This window comes from Tripterygium wilfordii, chromosome 8 (genome assembly GCF_013401445.1).
Source record: "Tripterygium wilfordii isolate XIE 37 chromosome 8, ASM1340144v1, whole genome shotgun sequence".
NCBI lineage: Eukaryota > Viridiplantae > Streptophyta > Magnoliopsida > Celastrales > Celastraceae > Tripterygium > Tripterygium wilfordii.
Window position 1 is genome coordinate 26,376 of NC_052239.1, and position 22,162 is coordinate 48,537.

At 37.5% G+C, this 22,162-nt stretch overlaps 2 protein-coding genes and 1 non-coding gene across 3 annotated transcripts; 2 read left to right on the top strand and 1 right to left on the bottom strand.

Annotated features, from left to right (window-relative positions):
* The first annotated feature begins 7,525 nt into the window (after positions 1-7,525).
* Positions 7,526-12,116, top strand: LOC120003381 (stomatin-like protein 2, mitochondrial). Its single transcript, XM_038852349.1, has 9 exons — positions 7,526-7,822; positions 7,959-8,205; positions 8,284-8,433; positions 9,202-9,259; positions 9,336-9,428; positions 9,611-9,709; positions 10,152-10,243; positions 11,198-11,257; positions 11,581-12,116. The coding sequence occupies exons 1-9, from the start codon at positions 7,665-7,667 to the stop codon at positions 11,833-11,835; spliced, it is 1,212 nt and encodes a 403-aa protein (XP_038708277.1). The 5' UTR covers positions 7,526-7,664; the 3' UTR covers positions 11,836-12,116.
* A 5,560-nt stretch (positions 12,117-17,676) lies between these two features.
* Positions 17,677-20,986, top strand: LOC120004144 (protein NTM1-like 9). The gene is made up of 6 exons (XM_038853408.1): positions 17,677-18,072; positions 18,185-18,462; positions 19,002-19,247; positions 19,347-19,709; positions 19,909-20,346; positions 20,432-20,986. The coding sequence occupies exons 1-6, from the start codon at positions 17,868-17,870 to the stop codon at positions 20,774-20,776; spliced, it is 1,875 nt and encodes a 624-aa protein (XP_038709336.1). The 5' UTR covers positions 17,677-17,867; the 3' UTR covers positions 20,777-20,986.
* A 399-nt stretch (positions 20,987-21,385) lies between these two features.
* TRNAM-CAU lies at positions 21,386-21,469 on the bottom strand. The gene is given in 2 exon segments: positions 21,386-21,421; positions 21,432-21,469. It is a non-coding gene; the product is annotated as a tRNA-Met (tRNA).
* Between the last annotated feature and the right edge of the window lie 693 nt (positions 21,470-22,162).

Consider the following 22,162-nt stretch of genomic DNA (forward strand, 5'->3'; position numbering starts at 1 on the left):
CGATTTGTGCGCTTGCAATTAAATCCATATCAGTTGGTGGTGATTTTAACGAAATTTTATTCGACGAAGAGAAAAGGGGGTAGACTGAAAAGTATGGAGTCCATGAGCAGGTTTGCAGATGTTCTTGTAAGAGGAGACCTACGGGATTTCTCTGTAGATGGAAATATTTTTACTTGGGTAAATAAACAAAAGGAGGATGGGTTTATCCAAGAGTGTTTAGATTGGTTCCGTGCTAATTGCAGGTGGCGATTACTCTTTCCTACTACTCAGTGCATTAATTTGGAGTTTCGGCATGCTGATCATAGACCGATTAAGGTAAATCTACAGATGAAAATTTGGTTGGATAGGAGGAAGTTTCGCAAGAAAGGCAGGTTTCACTTTGAGGAAAGTGGGCTACCATGGAGAAAAGTAATAGTGTTGTGAAGGAAGCATGGTGTATGGGTGAATTTTGTGGGGGAACAGCAGGAGTAAATGCCAGGTTGCTGGGATGTGCTTATGCTTTGACATGGTGGGGAAAAGAGAAGGTGGGGGATATTAGAATATCCATAAAAAATGTTACGGAGAAGATGAATAGTTTGCGCACTGACGATGGCTACCAGAATCATCTTGGTGAAATTACTAAACTTGAGAATTCGTTAGAACTTCTTTGTGGGTGGGAAGAAATACACGGGAAGCAAAGGTTAATTGGATGAAACATGGGGACAGTAATACAAAGTTTTTCCATGTGAGAGCTTCAGAACGAAAGAGGCATAACACGATTTTTGGGGTTGCAGTATCATGCAGGAGATTGGTGTACGAAAAATGAAGAGTTATTCTTGGTGGTTGAAGAATATTTTGCTTCCCTTTTTGAATCCTCTCAGCCAGAAAGAGCTAATATGGATATTGTTTTTTCTCATATTAATCCTAACGTGAATCCAGAGATGAACTCCAAGTTTGAGTCACCTTTTACAGCAGAAGAGGTTCGCGTGGCACTTTGGGACATGCATCCGACAAAGGCACCGGGAGTTGATGGTATGCCTGCATTATTTTATCAGAGATATTGGGAGATAGTAGGGGGACAATTACAAAGGTTGTGCTGAGTATTTTAAATGATGATGGTGAAGTAGCGGGCTGGAATAATACCCTCATTACTTTGATTCCCAAAGTAAAGGAACCAAAAGACGTGAAAGACTTCAGGCCGATTTCTCTGTGTAATGTGGTATATAAGATAGTTTCAAGAACAATTACAAACAAATTCCGACTGGTCCTGGATGCGGTGATTGATGATTTGCAAAGTGCTTTTATTTCAGGGAGACTGATAACTGACAATGTGTTAGTAGGGTTTGAATGCATGCATTGGTTACAGAATCATAAAGGTGGTGGAACGGGATGTGCAGCCTTGAAGCTGGATATGAGTGAAGTAGTGATGGTTCAGTTGGGTTTCTCACAGAAATGGTGTCACTTAGTTATGAAATGTGTGAGATCAGTATCTTCTTCGTTCTTAATTAATCAGGAAGTCGGAGTGATGCAGCGAGGGCAACAACACATGCCCAGTAACAAGCAGGCCCTAACTACCCACTAGAAAACCGGTTAACTAGTGTTAGAATTGACCCACTTATATACTGTAACTCTGGGCCAGTCACCACCGATGTGGGATTCCTCCACACCATGGACTATTCATCTTGCATCATTCCCTCGTGCCACAGAGAGGAGGTCCTCGTGCTCCAACTCCCCAGGAGAAAGTACACACGGGCAGGCCGCCTGGGGCTCCGATACCAACTGATGCAGCGAGGGCAACAACACAGGCCCAACAACAAGCAAGCCCTAACTACCCACTAGAGAACCAGTTAACTAGTGTTAAGATTGACCCACTTATATACTGCAACTCTGGGCCAGTCACCACCGATGTGGGATTCCTCCACACCATGGACTATTCATCCTGCATCACGGAGGCTCTCTTGTTCCCTCACGAGGTATACGACAAGGAGATCCTCTTTCCCCATACTTATTTGTTATTTGTGCACATGGCCTCTCTTCTATGCTTACTCATGCTAGGATTAGAGGTCTCTTCAATGGAATTAAAGTGGCCAGAGCTAGCCCGGTGGTTTCACACTTGTTTTTTGCCAATGATAGTTTGAATTTTTGCCGGGCAAAGGAGTCTGACTGTCAACAAGTGAAGTCTTGCCTCTGTATGTACGAAAGAGCTTCAGGCCTGATGGATCGTACTTAACAGAAGAGGGGGGGTGAATTGTGTCCCCAAATTCCGATAGGAATCTCTTTTTATAATTTAAAAGGAAATCAATGTCAATTAACAATTAGCACACAAATTTGAACTCTAATGATTATCCTAATCAACATTCATTTCAATGCAAGATGTGATACAATATGGTGAATGATCAATTATCAAATAATCAAGGAATTGCAAAAACAGATTTTTTTTTTTAAAACAACACACTGCGCACAGATTTTACAACTCAAATTTCACCTAGCAAATCAAGTCAGAATTCAATGAAATTTGGTATGCAGTATCATAACACCCTAATGAATACTATATCAAAAATTCAGATTAAAATTCAAAGTTTAGCTATGTGAACAGTGCACGGACAGACTAGCGGTTCAGAAAATTCTGCAATCAAAACACTTAATCAATCAACAAGCAAGCAATGCAATCAAGAAAGTCCACACAGCAATTTATAGTAGTTCGGAGACTCTTCTCCTACATCTACTACCTAGGTTCACCAACCTAGGATTTTCCAACCTCCACTAAGGATGTGGTTTTCTCAAGAGCTCCACAAAACTCACAAGGGTTTTTAGGTCACCCTTAAAACTGAAGATTTCAAGACAATCTTCAAACTTTACAACCAAGGGTTTCAAGCACTCCCTTAAACTCAACCTCAACAAGGTTTTTGCCCAATGAAGGGACTTTTACAAGTGTTCGGTATAAATGGTTCACTCAAGGTTTGCACTAAGCAAATATGGTTGAGGAACACTCAAGAATCACAATATCACCTCACGGGTTGGATAGAAAATGAAGAATAATGAGGATTTTCGAATCTGAAAATAAGAAGCCAAATGAGAAGCACTCCCTCTTTGCAAAAGCAAAATAGTGAGGAAGCCTTTAGAGTGGCTTGGGTAGAAGCTTGGATTCAATGGCACAAACTAGCTTGGAAGCTTTGAGAACAACAATTTCTTCAATGTAATTTTGGCTTCTCCAAGTTGGAATGAGGACGAACCCCTCTTTATAATTTATCAAGCTCTTGTGATTTCCACCATTGGATCTTTTTCCATCTTCAAATCTCGACCTTCAATTACATGTGCAAATCTCGGCCATTAAATGAATAGATCATTAAATCTCAACCTTGCAATACATAGCCGTTGCACTTGCATCTTTTTCCAAGTCTAGCTTTGCAAGATTTGAGTTGTCATGTGCACTTGCAGCCATCTTTGACCATTTGATCAATCTTGCATCAAATCTTGGCCTTGGTATCTTCAACAATTTTGTCATCTTTGATCATTTGATCAAATTTACACCAAATCTTGGCCTTGGTATCTCCAACGATTTCCTACAAAATGTGTAGCAACTTGCAGCCATCTTTGACTCCAAAAATCAAGTAAGATCTTCTTTTAAGTCAAAAATTTCAAGCAAGAATATGGTCTTATGCACAACCATTGGATTCACCTTTTAAATGGTCATCTTAACCCTTCAAGTCTTGTTGTAATCTGATCCATTCATAATTCAAAACAATTCAATCTCGGCCATAGATTAGTGTACCGTTGGAGCTTGTAGTCTTCAAGAATATCTTCATAATCTAAGTCTTGTCTAGTTGCAAAATATACTTTCTCATCTCTTACACATTTCAACCATTGCATTTGTCCTTTAGCTTCATCAATTGTCTTCTCACAAAAATCTGATCATTGACCTCAATAAAAGAAGCATGTGCAAGATATTGTTTGATGAAGATAAGAGATCCTTTACGTGACCAAACATGTCCCTCCAATCTTGACTTCAAACTCTGAATTTGGCAGCACCAATATATCCATATTATACAGCCCTAAGGCTAGTTCCAATCATCAATCAAAATGCCTTAGTGGAAGGTTGATGAACATAGGTTTTTCTTGGTTTTCTAGAGATCCAAGCTCATACTTGAAAACCGGACTTCAATTCACCTGAGCATACTGAACTCTGAGTCATATGAGACCACAATGATGATTAACCTACAAGGAAATAGGAGGTAGAACTCCTCAATTGTATGTAAGCTCAAAGAGCTTCATATGGAGCGCATAGGTTAATTACATTAGAAAAACAACCCAGAAAATTCATATTACTGCATGATAAATCATTTTATATGTATTAGAATGTCCATGTAAAATTTCATAACAATCGGAAATCGTTTGGTCACTCAACCAAGCAATTTGATCACTAATAGTGAAACCGATAAATTCTAAGTGTAAATTCAAAGTCATTTTGCAAACTCAGTGTAAATGACCTTTTCTCTTGAACTTTACTAAATCAAATATGTTCATAGTGATGAAACTAAGATGCACACGAAATTTCATTTAAATCGGAGTTCATTTGGTTCACCACGTTCTCAAAGAACACATATGCACAAAATTAGGTAGAACCTAGTTTTGGCGGAATTTAAGCATATGACCAAATATATATGTGATGCACTTAATTTATCATGATTATAGTCCTAGAACATATATTAGACCTTCATGTGCATGTGATTCAAGTTTCAAGTCATTTGGACCTAAGTAAGATAAATTATGATCATTAGAAGATTAATGCCCTAACTTAGTCCATGTATGTTTGTTTCCAAAACTTAATTTCCAGCACTATCTCAAAAATATATAGATACCAAATTCACATATAGATATACATAAGCCCTCATTTGTATATGCACAATTAAGATATTAAACAATTAACCAAATAACCATTTAACCATGTTTTCTAGCATTTTAGGATATGTTCAAGTCAAGCATGCTCACACACAGGCCAACTCATTAACTATACAAAAAGTGCATTATCCTTTAGCCCAAATGTTTCTCAGGAGGAGGTGGAGCTGGTTCGGAATATTTTTGAAACATCAAAAGTGAGTAAACATGAATTTTACCTAGGCCTCCCTTCAGCCTCAATGAAGAACAAAAGAGTGCAGTTTGGGTATATCCGTGATCGTATTTTGAAGACGTTAAGGGGGTGGAAGGAAAGTCAGTTCTCGATGGTCGACTAGTATATGTAACGATATCCAAGGAGCATGTGCTAGATATTGGTGGGGAGGTACTGAAGAGACCAGAAAATTACATTGGAGAAGATGGGCAAAATTGTGTGAATCGAAAGTTAAGGGAGGGATGGGCTTCAGGGATATTTTTAGGTTCAATCAAGCACTCCTTGGTAAGCAGGCTTGGCGTCTAATCGTTAGACCAAATTCATTGGTGGCTAAGGTTTTACGTGGAAAATACCACTCAGGAGGGGATTTATTGACGACAAGTTTAGGAAGTAATCCGTCATTTACATGGGGGAGCATTATATGGGGGAGGGATCTTGTGAAAGCAGGATCACGTTGGGTGGTTGGTACTGGAGAGAGCATAAACATATTACATATATAAAGAGAGGCGGGTACCTTCTCCCCATGCGTTTATGGTAATCTCGCCCATGGTTCTTCCACCAAACAGCAAGGTGTCTTGCTTGTTAGGACCCAATGGGATGTGGAATGAAGAATTGATTCGACGCAGCTTTCTCTAGTTCGAGGCGGATACAATTCTAAGCTTACCAAGGACCACACGGAGGTTGGAGGATAGACTGTGTTGGCATTTTGATAGCAAAGGTTCTTACACTGTCAAAAGTGCTTACCAATTAGCATCAGAATTACTTTGTGTACGGCCTTCACCTTCGACTGACTGGTTAGGGAAATGGTGGAACTGGATTTGGGCACAACAAATACCTCCGAAAGTAAAGGTATTTATTTGGAGGGCTTGTCATGATATTCTGCCAGCAAGAGGTAATCTCATTACTCATCATGTTCCTTGTTTACCGAGCTGCCCTTTATGTGGTTTTGGAGTTGACGATACCATGCATGTGATATGTCGGTGTGTTAAGGTGAAACCGGTATGGAAATCATCTGGTTTGTGGGAGGACTTGAGTCACACTCTTCATGGTAGTTTTTTAGACTGCTTGATAAGCTTGAGGAATTCTCTCTCGGGAGAAAGGTTTATTTTCATGTTGATGGCGATTTGGGAGGTTTGGAATTATCGCAATAGAGTTGTGCATAATACACATGGAAGGCAATTGGATGGGTTGCTAGATTGGATACCGGCTTTCCTTGACGATTATAAACAGTGTCGCCAATTCACTCATGTGCAGCTACCGGAGATTAACCTGGGCTCATCCTGGACACCACCACCATATGGTGAGTTTACAGTTAATGTTGATGCAGGCTTTGACAAGGAGACTGGAAGGTTTGCAGCTGGTTGTGTGGTGCGTGGTAGTGAAGGAAAGTTGGTTGTGGCTTCAGCAGTCCCTTTGGGCCTACTTCCATCAGTGGAGAGTGCTGAATTACATGCGACAAGGGAGGGATTAAAAGTGGCATCTGAAGGCCAGCTGAGGAACATAAATATACATTGTGATTCCAAAAGAGCTGTGACGAAAGTTAATATGAAGGAGACTATACTCACTGAGGATGGCAATGTGATTATGGAGATAAGAGAGCTAGGACAGATGATGCTAAATACTCAATTCACGTTCAGGCCGCGGTCTACAAACAAGGTGGCTCATGTGATTGCTCAGTTTGCTTTAAATAGTAAGTTAGTAACAATGTATGTGTGGAAATCACCTTTTGAGCCTTCTTCGCTTAGGGAAGCTGTAATGTCGGATATTTTGTCGATGTCTTTTTAATAAAATACAAACTTTCCTTTCAAAAAAAATTAATTTAATAAAATAAAAATAAAAGTTAGATATTTCGATGGGTTGCGGTGGACGCATGCTTTGGTTCCGATGAATGGATTGTGGTGGATGCGTGTTTTCGATTCTGATGGATCTTGAAAAAACCTTATCGACCGAAGTTGTTCTCTGTTGCCCATCGTTCCCTTTTTCACTAACCTATCTCCAAACACCATTACATGACGATCAAAGGTCATTGGTGCACAAATGATTTAAGAATTGTTCAAAATTCAAATTGGGGTCATTAGAGAATGGTCATATTATGATCAAGAAATTGTCTAGGAATTTGAGTCCCGAAATGATCATTTGGTTGAACTCTGCAATATATGATTCAAGAAGAATAAAATAAATTGTTGTATAATATTGTCAATCAAACGGGCACTTAATAGACTGTTTTTTGGAATATGATTTTCCTTGGGTTACCATTGGATATGGCATAGTTGGCTAGTCTTAGGAGCAGTTTTGAATCTGATGCAAGATGGGCTCAATGGATCAAGCATATCTGTAGGGGAGTTTTAGTCACCCTCTAATTTTTATTAAAGATCCTCAAAATAAGTTTAATAAAAATCAGGTTGTGACTACAACTATCCACATACAACTGTGTGCCCAACTGCCAATGGCGTCATTGGCGTGGGACAACTGTTTGCTTGCAGAAAAGGGAGAAGGTTTAACTAAGGTTTTTCTCCAGCAGTAAGAAACAAAATCAATCATTATAAAGAAAAAAAAAACAAAATCAATAATCAATTCCATGTTGAGAAACAAGGCGGTGGCAGCAATGTCGCTTAGATATCTCCGCCACTCGACTTCGGCACTTTCCAATTACCATCTTCACGGCGGCGGTCTTTCTTCTCCAATATTCACCACTCACGTCCGCCATCTTCGAACCGGCCGGGATCCCATCATCAGGTTCGTACTTCAATTTATACTGCCAACGAATTTTCTGTGAAAGGGGTGAGGGATTGTGATCTAATGCTGTCGTTTTGGTTTATTGTCACCAACCCAGTGGGTTGATAGGCAGGTTTGTTGTATAACATTTTGCAAGCTATGAGATTAAGCCTCCGGCGAATTGGGGAAAACGGATAGTGCCGGAGAAAAAGGCTTTCGTTATTGAACGATTCGGAAGATACGTGAAGACAAACCCTAAATCTGGAATCCACTTCTTGATCCCTTTGGTCGACCGCATCGCCTATGTTCATTCGTTGAAGGAGGAGGCCATGCCCATCCCCGACCAGTCCGCTATCACCAAGGATAACGTCAGCATACTGATGGATGGTGTTCTTTATGTTAAGGTTCTCTTAGCTTCACCTGGCTCAGTTACTCTTTTTGTATAAGATGGATTGATATCACCGTCTCTCTCTGCTTTGCAGATTGTCGACCCTAAACTCGCCTCTTATGGTGTTGAGAATCCCATTTATGCTGTTATTCAGCTTGCCCAGACCACCATGCGTAGTGAGCTTGGTAAGATTACCCTTGACAAAACCTTCGAGGAAAGGGATACCCTCAATGAGAAGATAGTGGTCAGTTTTGGTTATTCTACACCTCTAATATATATGTCCTCTTTTATTCCATGTGTTGCCTCCTCCCCTCTCCGATCTCTCTTGATTTAGCTGGTGTTTGCGCTTCTTTGTATGTGATTTGACTGCGCATTAATGATGGATATCAAAAGCTCGTCTTTCCTAGACTGAAAATTCTAGTTTGATAGACCTTTTCTTTTAATTCTCTCCTGTTGAGGATAGAATCTTCTAACCCTATCTTTTATGGTGGTAGCTACCGAACAGAACAAATCTTGGTCAAATTTAATGCAGTGCTTGAATAGGTGGACGGAAAGATTTAGCTAGTCCGAGTTGCAGAGAAGCTTCAAAGTAAAAATAAACTAGCATAACAGTAGTACTCAATGCCAATAGGTGTCATCAGCATTAATGAGTATAAATTGAAAGTTGTATTCACTGGTCGAAAATATCACAATTTCCTCCAAACTAGTTGTTCATCATCACTGATTCGTTTGTTGCATTTACTATCACTAGAAGAATGAGAATGATTGTGTTGTTCTAGGGTTCAATGCACATTGGTGTTAATTTTATTGCCTTTTTGTCTTTGCTTGCTTCACCTGGGTATATATTATCTGGAATAGCTTATTGAACAAATCCAGTCACTGATAACAGTCAAATATAATGTCAGTATAGTGCCAATGGATATAATTTAGGATTTTAAGATTTTTTTAGCAATAGTGAATAACTTGAGAAAGGATGATGATAATTGTTTGAAAAACGGAACGATTCTTGCAGGAGTCCATTAATGTTGCTGCAAAAGACTGGGGTCTCCAGTGCCTTCGCTACGAAATAAGTAAGCTTTTTTAAATGCACGTTTCTTCTGTTATTTCCATTTCATGTACTTTAAATGCTTTCTTGACCTTCTCCAGGGGATATATCTCCTCCTCGCGGAGTGAGGGCAGCTATGGAGATGCAAGCAGAAGCAGAACGTAAGAAGAGAGCTCAAGTTCTTGAGTCTGAAGGTAATGATGTGAAGTTTATTCTCGAATTTTTAAATTAGGAAAAGCTTTTGAACTTAGCCTTTGCAGGTGTTGAAATAGAGCATAGCATTTTGTCATCATCTTCAGAACTCGATGTATACTATGTGCTAGCTCTGCCAGTTGATTATGTGTCATAGATTTTTACGTCCTTTGACATTCAACAGGAGTAAGACAGGCTAACATCAATATTGCTGATGGTAAGAAAAATGCGGTCATCTTAGCATCAGAGGCTGCAAAGATGGATCAAGTTAACAGAGCGCAAGGTTAGTCACTATTTTGATAAGCATTTGGTGCATTATTGAGTTGATTGATTACAAATGCTGACACAGATCTGTTGAGGTTCAATCAAACAGTGTATATGCTTGTTTTTTATGTACAATAACAAAAATGATTATAAGGAATACAAGTGTAGATCTAGATAGCAATACGTTTCATGAAGTTGCCAATGGGCTGAACTAAGAATTAGCTTGTGGGGCCTGTTCGAGTTCTCTCATCTGTCTTGACAGTTGTCACTGATGATTTTTCTTCAATTTAGGTGATTATTTAACCTCTGTACTGTAAACCTATTGTTTATTCTGATTTTTGTTGATTCTAGTCGGCAAGGCAACTCTGTGAACTGTTTTGATGCTTTTATGTGTGTATTATGGCCGTTGCGCTTCTTCCCTAGCCATAGCTTGCTTCTCCTTTAAAATGCCCCCTTGTCAGGTGAAGCGGAAGCCATTGTTGTTAAAGCCCAAGCAACAGCAGGAGGACTTGCCATGGTGTCAAAGGCCCTGAAAGAAAGTGGGGGTGTAGAGGTAAGTTCGACTAACTAAAAATTATACATATGCAATGCATACTTCAAACCATTACCGCTCAGCTCAATATGAAGAATCCTTATAGTTTAATTTGTTCCTTTCTACTCAAGGAAGCGAGTAGGGACAGATAATTGGTCACTGTATAAACTTGTAAAATAGATGTTATCTTCCATTTTCTCCCTAATAGGGTCTATTAAATCTGCACACTTTCAAAAGGTACATATCCCTTTGCTCCAACATGACTCTGGGATAAGCCTCCTTGTTACACCCATTGTTTAATCAACACACCATTTCCCACCACGGCACCACCCAACTCTACCATGCCTTGATAAATTATTTGGAGGAAGAGTAGGATACATGAAGATCTGCCCTGCTAAGGTTGTCATAATTTCTGTTTGAACCAGTCTGCAGTTATCTGCTAGATGCCAAGGATCGGTTTTGAGAAGTCAGAACTCCAGATTGCAAAACCAAACAGTGTCAGCCACTATGTAGTTCAACAAAAAAATGTGGCCAAGATCTAAACAAAACTAATGAAAATCTGACCCTTTTAGTCTTTTGTCTGCAACTTCCTTATGCAATTGCATACTTTCAAATCAGTCATCTGCTATCATATGTGTAAGATGAATGGTAAAAGGGTATGCTTCAGTAAAATGAACTTCCGTGCAGGGCTAGTGGGATCTGAATTCTAAGGGAGTGAGTGCTACATATTTGTTTCATAGTGTTCCTTTCTGGCATTAGTCTGATCAGGAGGCTCAAAATGAAAAAAATTTCCATTAGAATGATACATATTATATATGCCTAATGACATTTGTGACAATTATCTGAGAATGTATATTTACAATTCTAACTCGTTTGAACAAAAAAAAATCCGACTCATTTGGAATGATAAAACGATTTAATTGTACACTGCATCAGATGTACCTTGGAACTAAATAATGTATCTTTTGTTTGCAGGCAGCTAGTCTAAGAATTGCTGAGCAATACATTCAAGCCTTTGGTAATATTGCCAAAGAGGTAATGTAGAAACACTAAACATAATAATGAATTATTAGTGATAGTTCAGTTATAACCTATTAATAGTAATAAAGAAAAGTAAAAAATCCATAATATATTATAATATTAATTACATTATCTATTTAAATTTGTTATCTAAAATTATTAAGTGAGTGCAAATGAATAAATTAATAGATTCAAACCAAACCGAAATTTGAAACTAAAATCCTAAAACAAATCCCTAATCAGAATTCAATGGTAATGCAATGGTCTGCCATAAACTTAATATGATTTTCACCTTAATTGGTCTTTCTTTTTCCGGTCCTTTTCAAACATTTTTCCAGGGCACTACAATGTTACTTCCTAGTGCTGCTGCTAATCCTGCCAACATGATGGCACAAGCTCTCACCATGTACAAAAGCTTGATAGGCAATGTTTCAGAGGATACTACTGCCCCAAAAAATCTTTACCAGGGAGGCACAAAGGATACTGATCGCACCACAGAAGCTACGGAGGAGAGTCCCCCAGCTCCGACAATTGATGATGCAGGTCATTTTAGTGAACCTGGGTTTTCACTTCAGAGGCCGAAAAATGAATAGAGTATATTCCAGCAATGCCATCATCTGACAAAAAAATTATTGCACTAGCGTTGTGTAGTTGGGCGCAATGTTTTTATTGTTGGTAAAAGATTCTGATTTCTTCAAAATGAGGAACAGCAAAAAGTTGTTGAGGATTTTCTTTTTGCCTCCTTAGTTTAGGACTTGTTAAGGGCATTCAGAATATTGGCTTTGCGTAGGATGAAGAAGGGATTAAAAGGTTCCAGTCAATCTTTTCATTTGCCAAAGGTTCCATTCAATCTTTCATTTGCCAATTTTATTTTTGGATTTTGCTGTATTTGCTGGATTAGTTCTATTCGAAGGGCATCGTGGCATAACCGTCGAGGTGAAGTAGAGACCTAAAAGATCGAATGGAATAATACATAGACAAGTCAATCCCTCAAGAATTCCAAGGTACTTGGAATTAGTCCTTCGAAGGGAAGGAGACTACTCAAGAATTTCAATTTCATTTATCTCGTAATTTTGATAATTGACTAAATATAAACGAAAGAATTAAGAAAAGAAAATCTAAATAAAAAGGAAAAGAAAAAAGAATGAATAAATGAAATCTTACTTGGTCTTTATTGAGAACTTGAGTAAAGGGTAGGTCTTGTTTTGGAGGGACTTTTAGCAAATAAATTTGAAAATGAAAAGAAAAATTATAATACTTAATAATATATATATATGAAAAAATAAAAAACAAAAACCAAGAGGATTTGACAAATTCTACCCGTAACCCAACAGATAAAGTACATTACATAGTCCGTTTTAAGGATTGGCGACTTACCCATTCAATGACTTTGGCACTGGACGTTCCAAAAATGGGTACTATCGGTCGGGTGAATTCAATAATAGACGCCTGTTGGCATTCCATCTGCACTGCTAGCTAAAGTGAGGAAAAAGTGTAAGTTTCAGGTTGTTCTACAAGTTCGGTAGTGTGGTTTTTTTTTTTTTCCTATTATTATTTCATAAAATGGAACGTCTCCTTTATAAATTTAAGAATTAACAGTTAATGTCATGAAAATTGACAACTAAATCATACTAGTTGGCCAAATTCCATACGGTGGTTTTTTTTTTTTTTCCTGTCTTCTTGGGGGTCATAAGAGATGCACGTCAACAAAAAAGAAATTCGGCCTCGTCTCTGTATTAGGTCAGAAAAAGGCTGAACAAGACTAGGAAGGCGAGGACAATGTGGAGCTAGAGGAGGGCCTGAGCCAAGAGTGGTGGGGTGCTGCCATTCCCATTTTGGAGAAATTCTGCAAAGTGGATGGGAGGTAGATGTTTGAGTGACTGGTGAGGGTGTTCAAAAACAGCAAAGGGAGATCTTTTTCAATTACTTCTCTGACAGCAAATGTTCTTCTAGTTTCAGTATCTATTATGGAGAGCTGATAATGACGGTGATTACATCACCTATTCAGGTTTTTGTGAAGCTCTTAGACAGGTATTCAAATTGATTTAGATAGGATTTATTATTGTCATTATACTTATGATTGTTCAAAGAGGATAGTGTTATATGTTTTTGTGATCATAGAAAGTTACTAATGGTTTTTCGTTCTACAGCTTAATTTAACCGGCCACCTCCATGGACTCACTGTTGAAGAGACAGAATTTCAGGCAATGGTCCGAGAAAGTATTTGTTCTCATTGACATTGAAAAAAAAAATACTGCGCTATCTAACTGAATATTCTCTGGTAGTGCCCCCCTATCTTGCAGGCTCTAGTGCTAGGATTACTGCTACAGGGTGTTTGAGCATTAGAGGGCACACTAATACACTTATTTGTTCAGGAATGTTTTCTAAGGCAGAGAATCCTTTCCCCGGTTCGTAGGTATTCCCGTCTCATTCTACTTGTAATTCTTTTTTTGCCCTTTTCCTGTGTTGAATGATTGCTGTGCAAAACCCCCCGTTTTATCAAAAAAGAGAAGAAAAGAGAGGCAGTTCTACTACCTGATTAGCACAGCAGAAGTGGAAGCGGATCCGTTGGGCATTCCGCTGGCGTTTTATTAGCTTCAATGGGAGCTTATAAAGCGGTTTCCGCTGTTCACTTTTTTTTTTCAAAAAGTAACGTGGGGCCCACACTGGCCCCACAAATCATTATACTTTATTATTTTTTTTGATTAAAAACAATTGGGCACATAGTTATATTAATATCTTTATTAATATATTACTCATATAAATTCTTTATTAATATATTATAACAGTTTATTCACATGAAATCCGTGTAATATTATAACAGTTTATTCATTTTTCTTTAAAATTTATACTTAAAATTTAAGTAATAAATCATATTTATTAAATTAAATTTTCAGATTAAATTATTAACAACATTATTTTAAAATATAAATTTTAATAAATTAATTATTTTATTAATAAAATTAATTATGCTTAAAATTAATTATAATAAAATTATATTGATTATATTCATCTAATATTAAATTTAATAACAAATTTTAATATAAAAATCAAAAAATATAATATTATAATACTTTTATTTCACAACTTTTCCGCTAGCTTCAATTTTTAGTTCACCAAACACCTCACAGCATATTTCATAGCTTTAAGCTCAGCATATTTTTCACAGAATTTTCGTTAGCATTGAAAATCCAGGTTTCCACTCTGCCAAACAGAGCCCTATTGTACCTGGAACCTTTTAGCATTGCATCTATTTACAAGCTCTTTTTGCATAGTAAGTGTGACAACAAATGAAGGAGTTCTTAATTTTTTCAAGTCTAAGTCAACCAACTATTGGTGTCGGAGATAGAGATGACAATGGGTCGGGTACCCTTTCAATTAGTGAATACTAAAATCGTTTCCATTTAAGGTACTTAACACCAAAACCGTTTAAAAAATCATTTAAATTTCCAAAACCGGAACCATTATATAACCGTTTATCATTATACCAATTTACCATTTAACTTTTAATTTTTTTATTTTTCTATAAATGTATAATTCAATTTTTGAAAAAATAATATGACTTATGATGTTGTTATAGTTTGAATGTATAATCTATAATTTTATTATATTGTTTTATTTAATATGCTTGATCATGTTAAAATTTAGTATCATAATAATATATCTTTATATATATGATTTATAATGTTATTACTATAATGCTCATATCGGTTTTTTTTACCATCCCTAATCGGAGAAAGATTGCATGGATAAGACGGTCATTACCAAAAGAACCATGTCTATCCCCAAAAATAGGAACCAGTTGGTGTGAACCGAGCACATAAAGCAACTTCTCAACATAATAAGATTTGCGAATAATAATACATCACTAATGCATCAACATGTATGATTTTCATAAACTTGACCTCATCCCTCAATTATTTTTGTGTGAATGACGACATTCATATTAGCTCATCGGCAACATCTTAATCATGTTGATGTCGAGCTGAACACACCATTCTCAAATTAAACCTGAAAACCTTATTGTCTTGTATCCCCCTTAAAACAATCTCGATATTCGAACTCATACCTATTTAGTATCCAGACAACAGAAGCCTTTTGCACCAAACACCGTGTTAGACTTTACTTTTGACACATGAAACATGCTCTCACATTGTTCCATCCACGAGCCCAATCTACCAACATCAGCCATGGGGCATATCCTGATATTGACATTTATCAATCAAAAAGTTATATTCTCTCTAATAGTAACTTGAACCAAAACACTTCCATTAGCTTAAAACCCTCCACAGTAAAGGGATCATCTTCTTCTCCCGAATCTCTTGTATTCCTAGTTGTCTAAGAAATTCCGAGCTCTCGATCGTTATCGTTCGTTTGATGCATATTTCATTCATTTACAAACTAGCTTTATTTGATTCCTTTTGTCATTACAATCGTTATTGACTTGATCGTCGGATGATCTTTGACTGACATCCCATCGTGTCTAAAGTCTTTGACCATCATCTTTGTTGATTTTGCATATTGTTGGTGGCCCTCTTGAATATTACTTGATTGTAGATTCGACTCCTTATAAGAGGTGTGTCACATTACACAATATTTTTTTATTTTTTAAATCTATCTTACTTTTTCTTCATATGTGAATTGTAAATTTTAAGAAATTGTGAAATCCCCAGTACAAGAGATGCATATAACTCTAGTTGAAGGACTCAAATTCGACTATCACATTAACACCCAACAATTTCTCCGTCTAATAAAACGTTTGTTTGGGAAGATAGGTGTTGAAAACTTGGAATAGCATCCAAAATTAAGATACATATTTCCAAACGGGCATGGGAATAGGGATGGCATCGGGGCGGGGCGGGGCGGGAGCGGGTATGCCATCCCCTCCCTGTCCCTGAACTCCATCCCCGCCCCATCCCCGTCCCCATCCCCGCCACTTGAGATTCGAGGATCTCCGCCCCTGGCCCCGATGGGGATGGGGATACTCGACCCTGACTCGGACCCGACGGAGAGAATTCAATTTTTTAATATTTAAACTAGTATTTAGAGAATTAGAATGTCGAGATTATAAAACTAGTATGTTTGAATATTTAATTTGTCATAAACTTTAAAAAGAAATTATACTAATATATACATCGTAGTATAAAGGGCTAGTTTGGATGACAATTTTTAGTAGCATTTATACTACTTGTTAGTATAAATGCTACTTTCAATCCAAACGAGTTTTTTTGACACGTAATCCGAGACATTTTTACTCAGCATTTTATACTACTTTTGACATGCTACTTGTATGAAGCATTTTAGTAACATTTCACTATCAAAAGTCAATATTGTCCCCATTAAATTTTTTTATTCCATTTATACCCTCAGTTCAACCAAACACCACACAGCATTCGAGCAGCATTTCTGCTACTAAAATTCGCCAACATTTTTGCTACCACTATTTCTGCTAGCATATCTGCTATTTTCAAAATGTCTTACCAAACTAAGCCAAAGTATTTAACTATTTATACTATATAATATATAGGGTTTACTTAGGGTTTATGACTACATAAGGTTTAAAATTTAGGGTTTACGTATATGATTATAATGATCCAAATTACAAAAAAAAATATTTTGGTTTTGTTATTTAGTTAGGGTTTAGGAAGTAGGGAAATAAGGCGTAGGGTTTAGGAAGTAGGGAAAGTGTTTAGGGTTTACATGATTATAAATTTATAATGATCAAATGTTTTAATAAAAAATATATTTGAGTTATTGAGTATTTGAGTTAATGATCAAATGTTTTAACAAAAAATATATAATTATATATAATATGGACTAGGAGGCATATCATATTTTTCATTATGAAAAAATATAAGAAGATAAGTATACTAAATACAAATTAATATTCCTATATATATGTACAATATAGTATATGTGATATATCTATATAAATATATATTTATTTATTAAAGTATTAAGTTTGGATAGGGTTTGGGATCGGGTATGACATTACTATACCCTACCCATCCCCACAATAATTGGTTAGAGTGGCACCCAACTCGTACTCGAAATTTCAGATCGGGTCCCTGCCGGTCGGATTGTCATCCCTACATCGCATGTTACATCGCATGTGCGTTTTTTTTCGTTCTTTTTCTTTCATACAAGCAAGAAGACTTTCCTTCTTCGAAGTTGGAACATGCAGTGAGGTTCCAAGCATTTTCCTCTAGAAGGCCACGTCAGACAAGTCCGGAACCTGTTTGTCTCAAAACGGATTTTATTTACGTGTCATCGTTTTATTTGCTGGCCAATTAAAACGCGCTCGATTGGCTTCCCGATGACGTTCCTCCCTTTCTCGTATTTACCCCGTTCAAGTTAGATTCTGTAAAATGGTAAGGCGGGTATAAATGGAATTTCAGCGGACATTCCCACGCGGTATATACGCGGTAACGCGGGTGTCTCCTTCTTTCTATCTCGTTTTCTTTTTTTTTTTATTGTCTTTTAATGTCTGTGCTTCATAATTCACAAATTTGTTAGGGTTTTTGTTTGATCTTGTTCTTGCTCTTTTTAAGTTTTTTATTGTTTAAATTAAAACCAATATTTGAGCTCACAGTTGCCAATATATGTAAAAGTTACAAATAGAGATATGAAACACAAGGAGGAGGAGGAGGAGGGATTGGGGGAGATGACAGCGTTGTGTGTCAACGAGCTGCCATTGGGATTCAGATTTAGACCAACTGACAAAGAGCTAATAGATTTTTACTTGAGATTGAAGATTAATGGCGACGATAAGGTCGGAAAAGTTATCCGCGAGATTGATGTCTGCAAGTGGGAGCCCTGGGATTTGCCTGGTATTTTTAACTTCGGATCTTGCTATTAGTTTTTCTTTAGTAAAATTTATTCCTAAAATTCGCTGACTTAATGATAGTAATAGTGAATCACACGATCGACCTTGTGTTTTAGATTTGTCTATCATACACAGCAAGGATCCCGAGTGGTTCTTCTTCTGCCCAGTGGACAGGAAGTACCCGAATGGTCATCGTTTGAACAGGGCTACCGGGGCCGGCTACTGGAAGGCTACCGGGAAGGATCGCAAAATTAAGTCAGGAACAAACTTGATTGGAATGAAGAAGACCCTTGTTTTCTACACCGGACGTGCTCCCAAGGGTAAAAGGACTAATTGGGTCATGCACGAGTACCGTCCAACTGAGGATGCCCTTGACGGCACAAAACCTAGCCAGGTTTGCTGATTTTTTCTTTCTCATTTTCTTTAATTAAACAGTTGCTGCAACTGCAGATTTGTTTGTTTGTTTGTTTTTTTCTGTGAGACAAAGAAATTGTCTTGGGTTTGTGTGTGGGATTACTCTTTTTTGAGAGAGTGAGGAGACACTGGTGTAAATAAGCTACACTAAACTCGACCTTGAACTTCTTAATTCTATGGAGGTAGTACTTTTTTTAGCGCCTAATTTAATTCAGTTTAATCTACCTTCCTTCAGATGTCTCTCTGTTTATAGACTCTGTTATATTGATATAAATTTAAGAGATGCTAATTTATGCAAAATTCTAACTCACTAGCAGCTATTAATATAGTTTTATGTAATATGTATTCTTCTTTGGATTTTTTGGTGATTGCCTGCCTGTTTTTTCAGGTGACAAGTTATATACTTAATACTGTCAACACATAGCTAATTGTGCTGTTAAATTATTAAGTGATGCTCAATTTTCTCTCCATTGGTACTAGACTCACCAAATTGATAATTTCTCTATCGACCTTGAGCAGACTGCCTTTGTGCTTTGCCGTTTGTTTAAGAAACATGACGTGACTATTGAAGCAACTGTTTCATCTCCAACCACAGCCACTGCGACCCAGTACTCTCCAGATGATACTCTGTCTGAAGTAGCTCCTGCTGAAGTATCACCCGTAAATGTTGTATCTTCTGATGTCACAACACCCATTGAGTGTCACAGCAAGTGCTATAATCCTTGTGATGTGGATAGTCAGTCAGTAGAAGAAAAGGTCATTGAGGTGAGGATGGGATTAGAACTCTGATACAAAGGTGCATCAGTTATTTTGGGAACGAAAATACTATTGAATACCTGATGTTGCTTGTGTATCTTATTACAGGTGGATCCACAGCTGGAAGCAGACTTGAAAATGTTCTATGATCCAATTGCAGAGCCTCTGGATTACACGTTATATTCCCCTCTGCATTCGCAGGTACAAGCAGAGCTGGGTCCTTCCACTTATTACCCTGTAACTGGTGGCTTCATCAATTGGGACAATGGGTTGCAACCCCACTGTGGAACAAATGAAGCAGATGCCTATTTATTATTGGATTCCATGCTTGAGCATTCAGGTGGATTTTCCAATGAAGAATTTGATGGTCAGGCAAATTTTGGTGAGGAAGGTGAGACCCGAAAGATCTTGGCACCAGCCCAAGATGGTGGATCATGCAGGGAGTCAGATGCAGAAATGGCTCAATGGCGGGTAAGTAAACTACTAAATTGTTATCACTTGTCAATAAGGCCTTTGAAAGTTTTTCAACTTATCTATATATTGAGGGAAGGTGCTGCTTAAAAGCTATGTGGTTTAGTGATTATTGAGGATTTTGTTTAATATTGTTGAATTTGGTCGTGAATTATCTTCTGGTTCAGTAAATTGATATTGATTTCTTACCCATCTGCAGTTTCAGCCAGAGCCTCAGGGTTATGTTTTGTCTGAGGATGATATTGACTTTAGGACCTCATTTTCAGAGGTCCCGCAACCCATTTTAGAAGATCAGAATACTCTAATTTCTGGCAGTTTTTCTGCTGAGAAGCATAGCAATATGGCTTCCTTGTGTTGTGAACCCAACAAACAGGTTGACTTCTTGCGTTCTGCTGCAAAACTAAGCAACAATATGAGCCTAGGTTGTAATGTGGACTGTATGGAAACTGGAATCAAGATTAGAGTTCGTGAGGAGCGAAATCAGCGATCTACTTGGAGCTCTGCGACGCAGGGTGTTGCGCCTAGGAGACTACTACTGCAGCGTAAACTTCAAAGCAAGCTATTTTGCTCAACTGGTGAGTCCAGAGATGGGAGGTGCTGGGCAGAAGAACAAAAAACAGAACAGCATACCAAAGAGGTGAGAAAATGTTACAAAAGCTAATGAATAAGATTGCCTAATTTAACTATTGATGTTTATTATTTAAATTTAAACTGCCATGCAGGAGGTAGTAGTTGAGGAAGGAGATATCACGTATTATGTTGGCAATGTCTTTGCTGCTGCTGCTGCTGCTACTAATGACATGTTTGAAACTGAAAAGACGTCTCTTGTAACTGCTACTGCTGGAAAGAACATTGAATCATTGCAGGAACTAGTTCAACGAAGCAGAACAAATTTGTGGTCAGTGAAGCTTGTGCCAACTAGCAGAAAGATTGCATCCATGGTCTCGGACACAAGAGAGTGTGGCTTCAACTACTACATCTGGTCATTTGCTTACATATTTAGGGTAGTGATTATTATAGTTTTGTTTATAATCTTAGTGGGCAAGTGGAGAGGTTCTAAGTTCTGAAACTGCCCCAAAGCATATGTACAGTTGAATAGATTTTACAGGTGAATGGCTCTATGTATATCTAATTTGGTGCTATGTTGGGCCAACATTTTCTGTTCTCTACTGATGCCACACTCTCCTGGCTTTTCCGTGTTCTGTTTCTACCGAAGCATTGTTGATTGAGATATTTGATATTTGATAGATGCAAAGAATACTGAGATTTTTTTATCATGGTTTTTGGATTCTGATTGCATTTGTGTACAAATAGATGGCATGGCAAGAGTCTCCCGAGTGGAATGATGCAAAAGTTCCTAGATGTTTATTAAAAGTAGTTTTCTCAGGTTGCACATTCGGTAGGGAAGTGGAAAAAAATGGCCATTGAGCTGATATTCAATTTGTAGTTTGCTCTCGCTTCCTTATCATGTCATCTGATTGAGCGGGCGCTGGTAAGAAAGACCTAGGGTGGAGGGGAAATTGATTGCCATTGAAGAAAATAAACAACATTTTCATGTTGATTTCTTTTTGTAAGATTGTCCTTATGAAGGGTGGGATATTTGACCTTGTTCCTGATAAGAGAGTTGGTATCATGTATGCCTCTATGGTGGTAGGTTTAAAAAAATATTAAAAAATTGGGGTGAGAGAGGCTCGAACTCTCGACCTCAGGATCACTCTAAGCTATGAGACCTACGCGCTAGCCAACTGCGCCACCACCCCTTGTTGATGTACTTTACCACTTGTGGTACAAGAAGTGACTAAGAAAAGCAGAAATGATTCTTTTTTTGGAATTAAAAAAACGCTTTGAGTAGAACTATGTATATGTTCCTCTACACTCACGTAAATTCATATTTCAGAGAAAATTCTGATAAAGTATCATTAAGAATTCAACAGCACCTTCATCTTTTATATTTCACAAGAATTACCAGGATAAACATCAATAAGAGGATTAAAAATTTAAGAAGTCATCTTCAAATACTGGGTAAGTAAGCCTTCTAAAGAAGTATGGGAAGATAACTTTTCATTCTCTTAAATCTTGGTCTCTGCTGACCCTCTTTTATTTATGAATTATAATGGCCTTTAAGTAGAACTAATGTCGAGTATAGATGCATAGGTAACATCAATATTTATGGAAATCATGATGTTGCAAGGTATTTAGGCTTTCAGAATATATATATATATATATATATATATATATTCAAGGGATTCAAGGAGATGCATGAAATCAACTTTCTTTGTTTTTCTTTTTTCTCGATTTTGGAAGGAAAGAGATATGAATCATTAGCACTCTATTCATGTATAGATAAAATGACCGTGAATCCCTATCACCATCTCCTACTTCTATAATCCAATTAAAATTCTCATCTCTCCCTCCCGCTAAAATTTTAAGAAAGAGCTATTGGGTGGCCATTT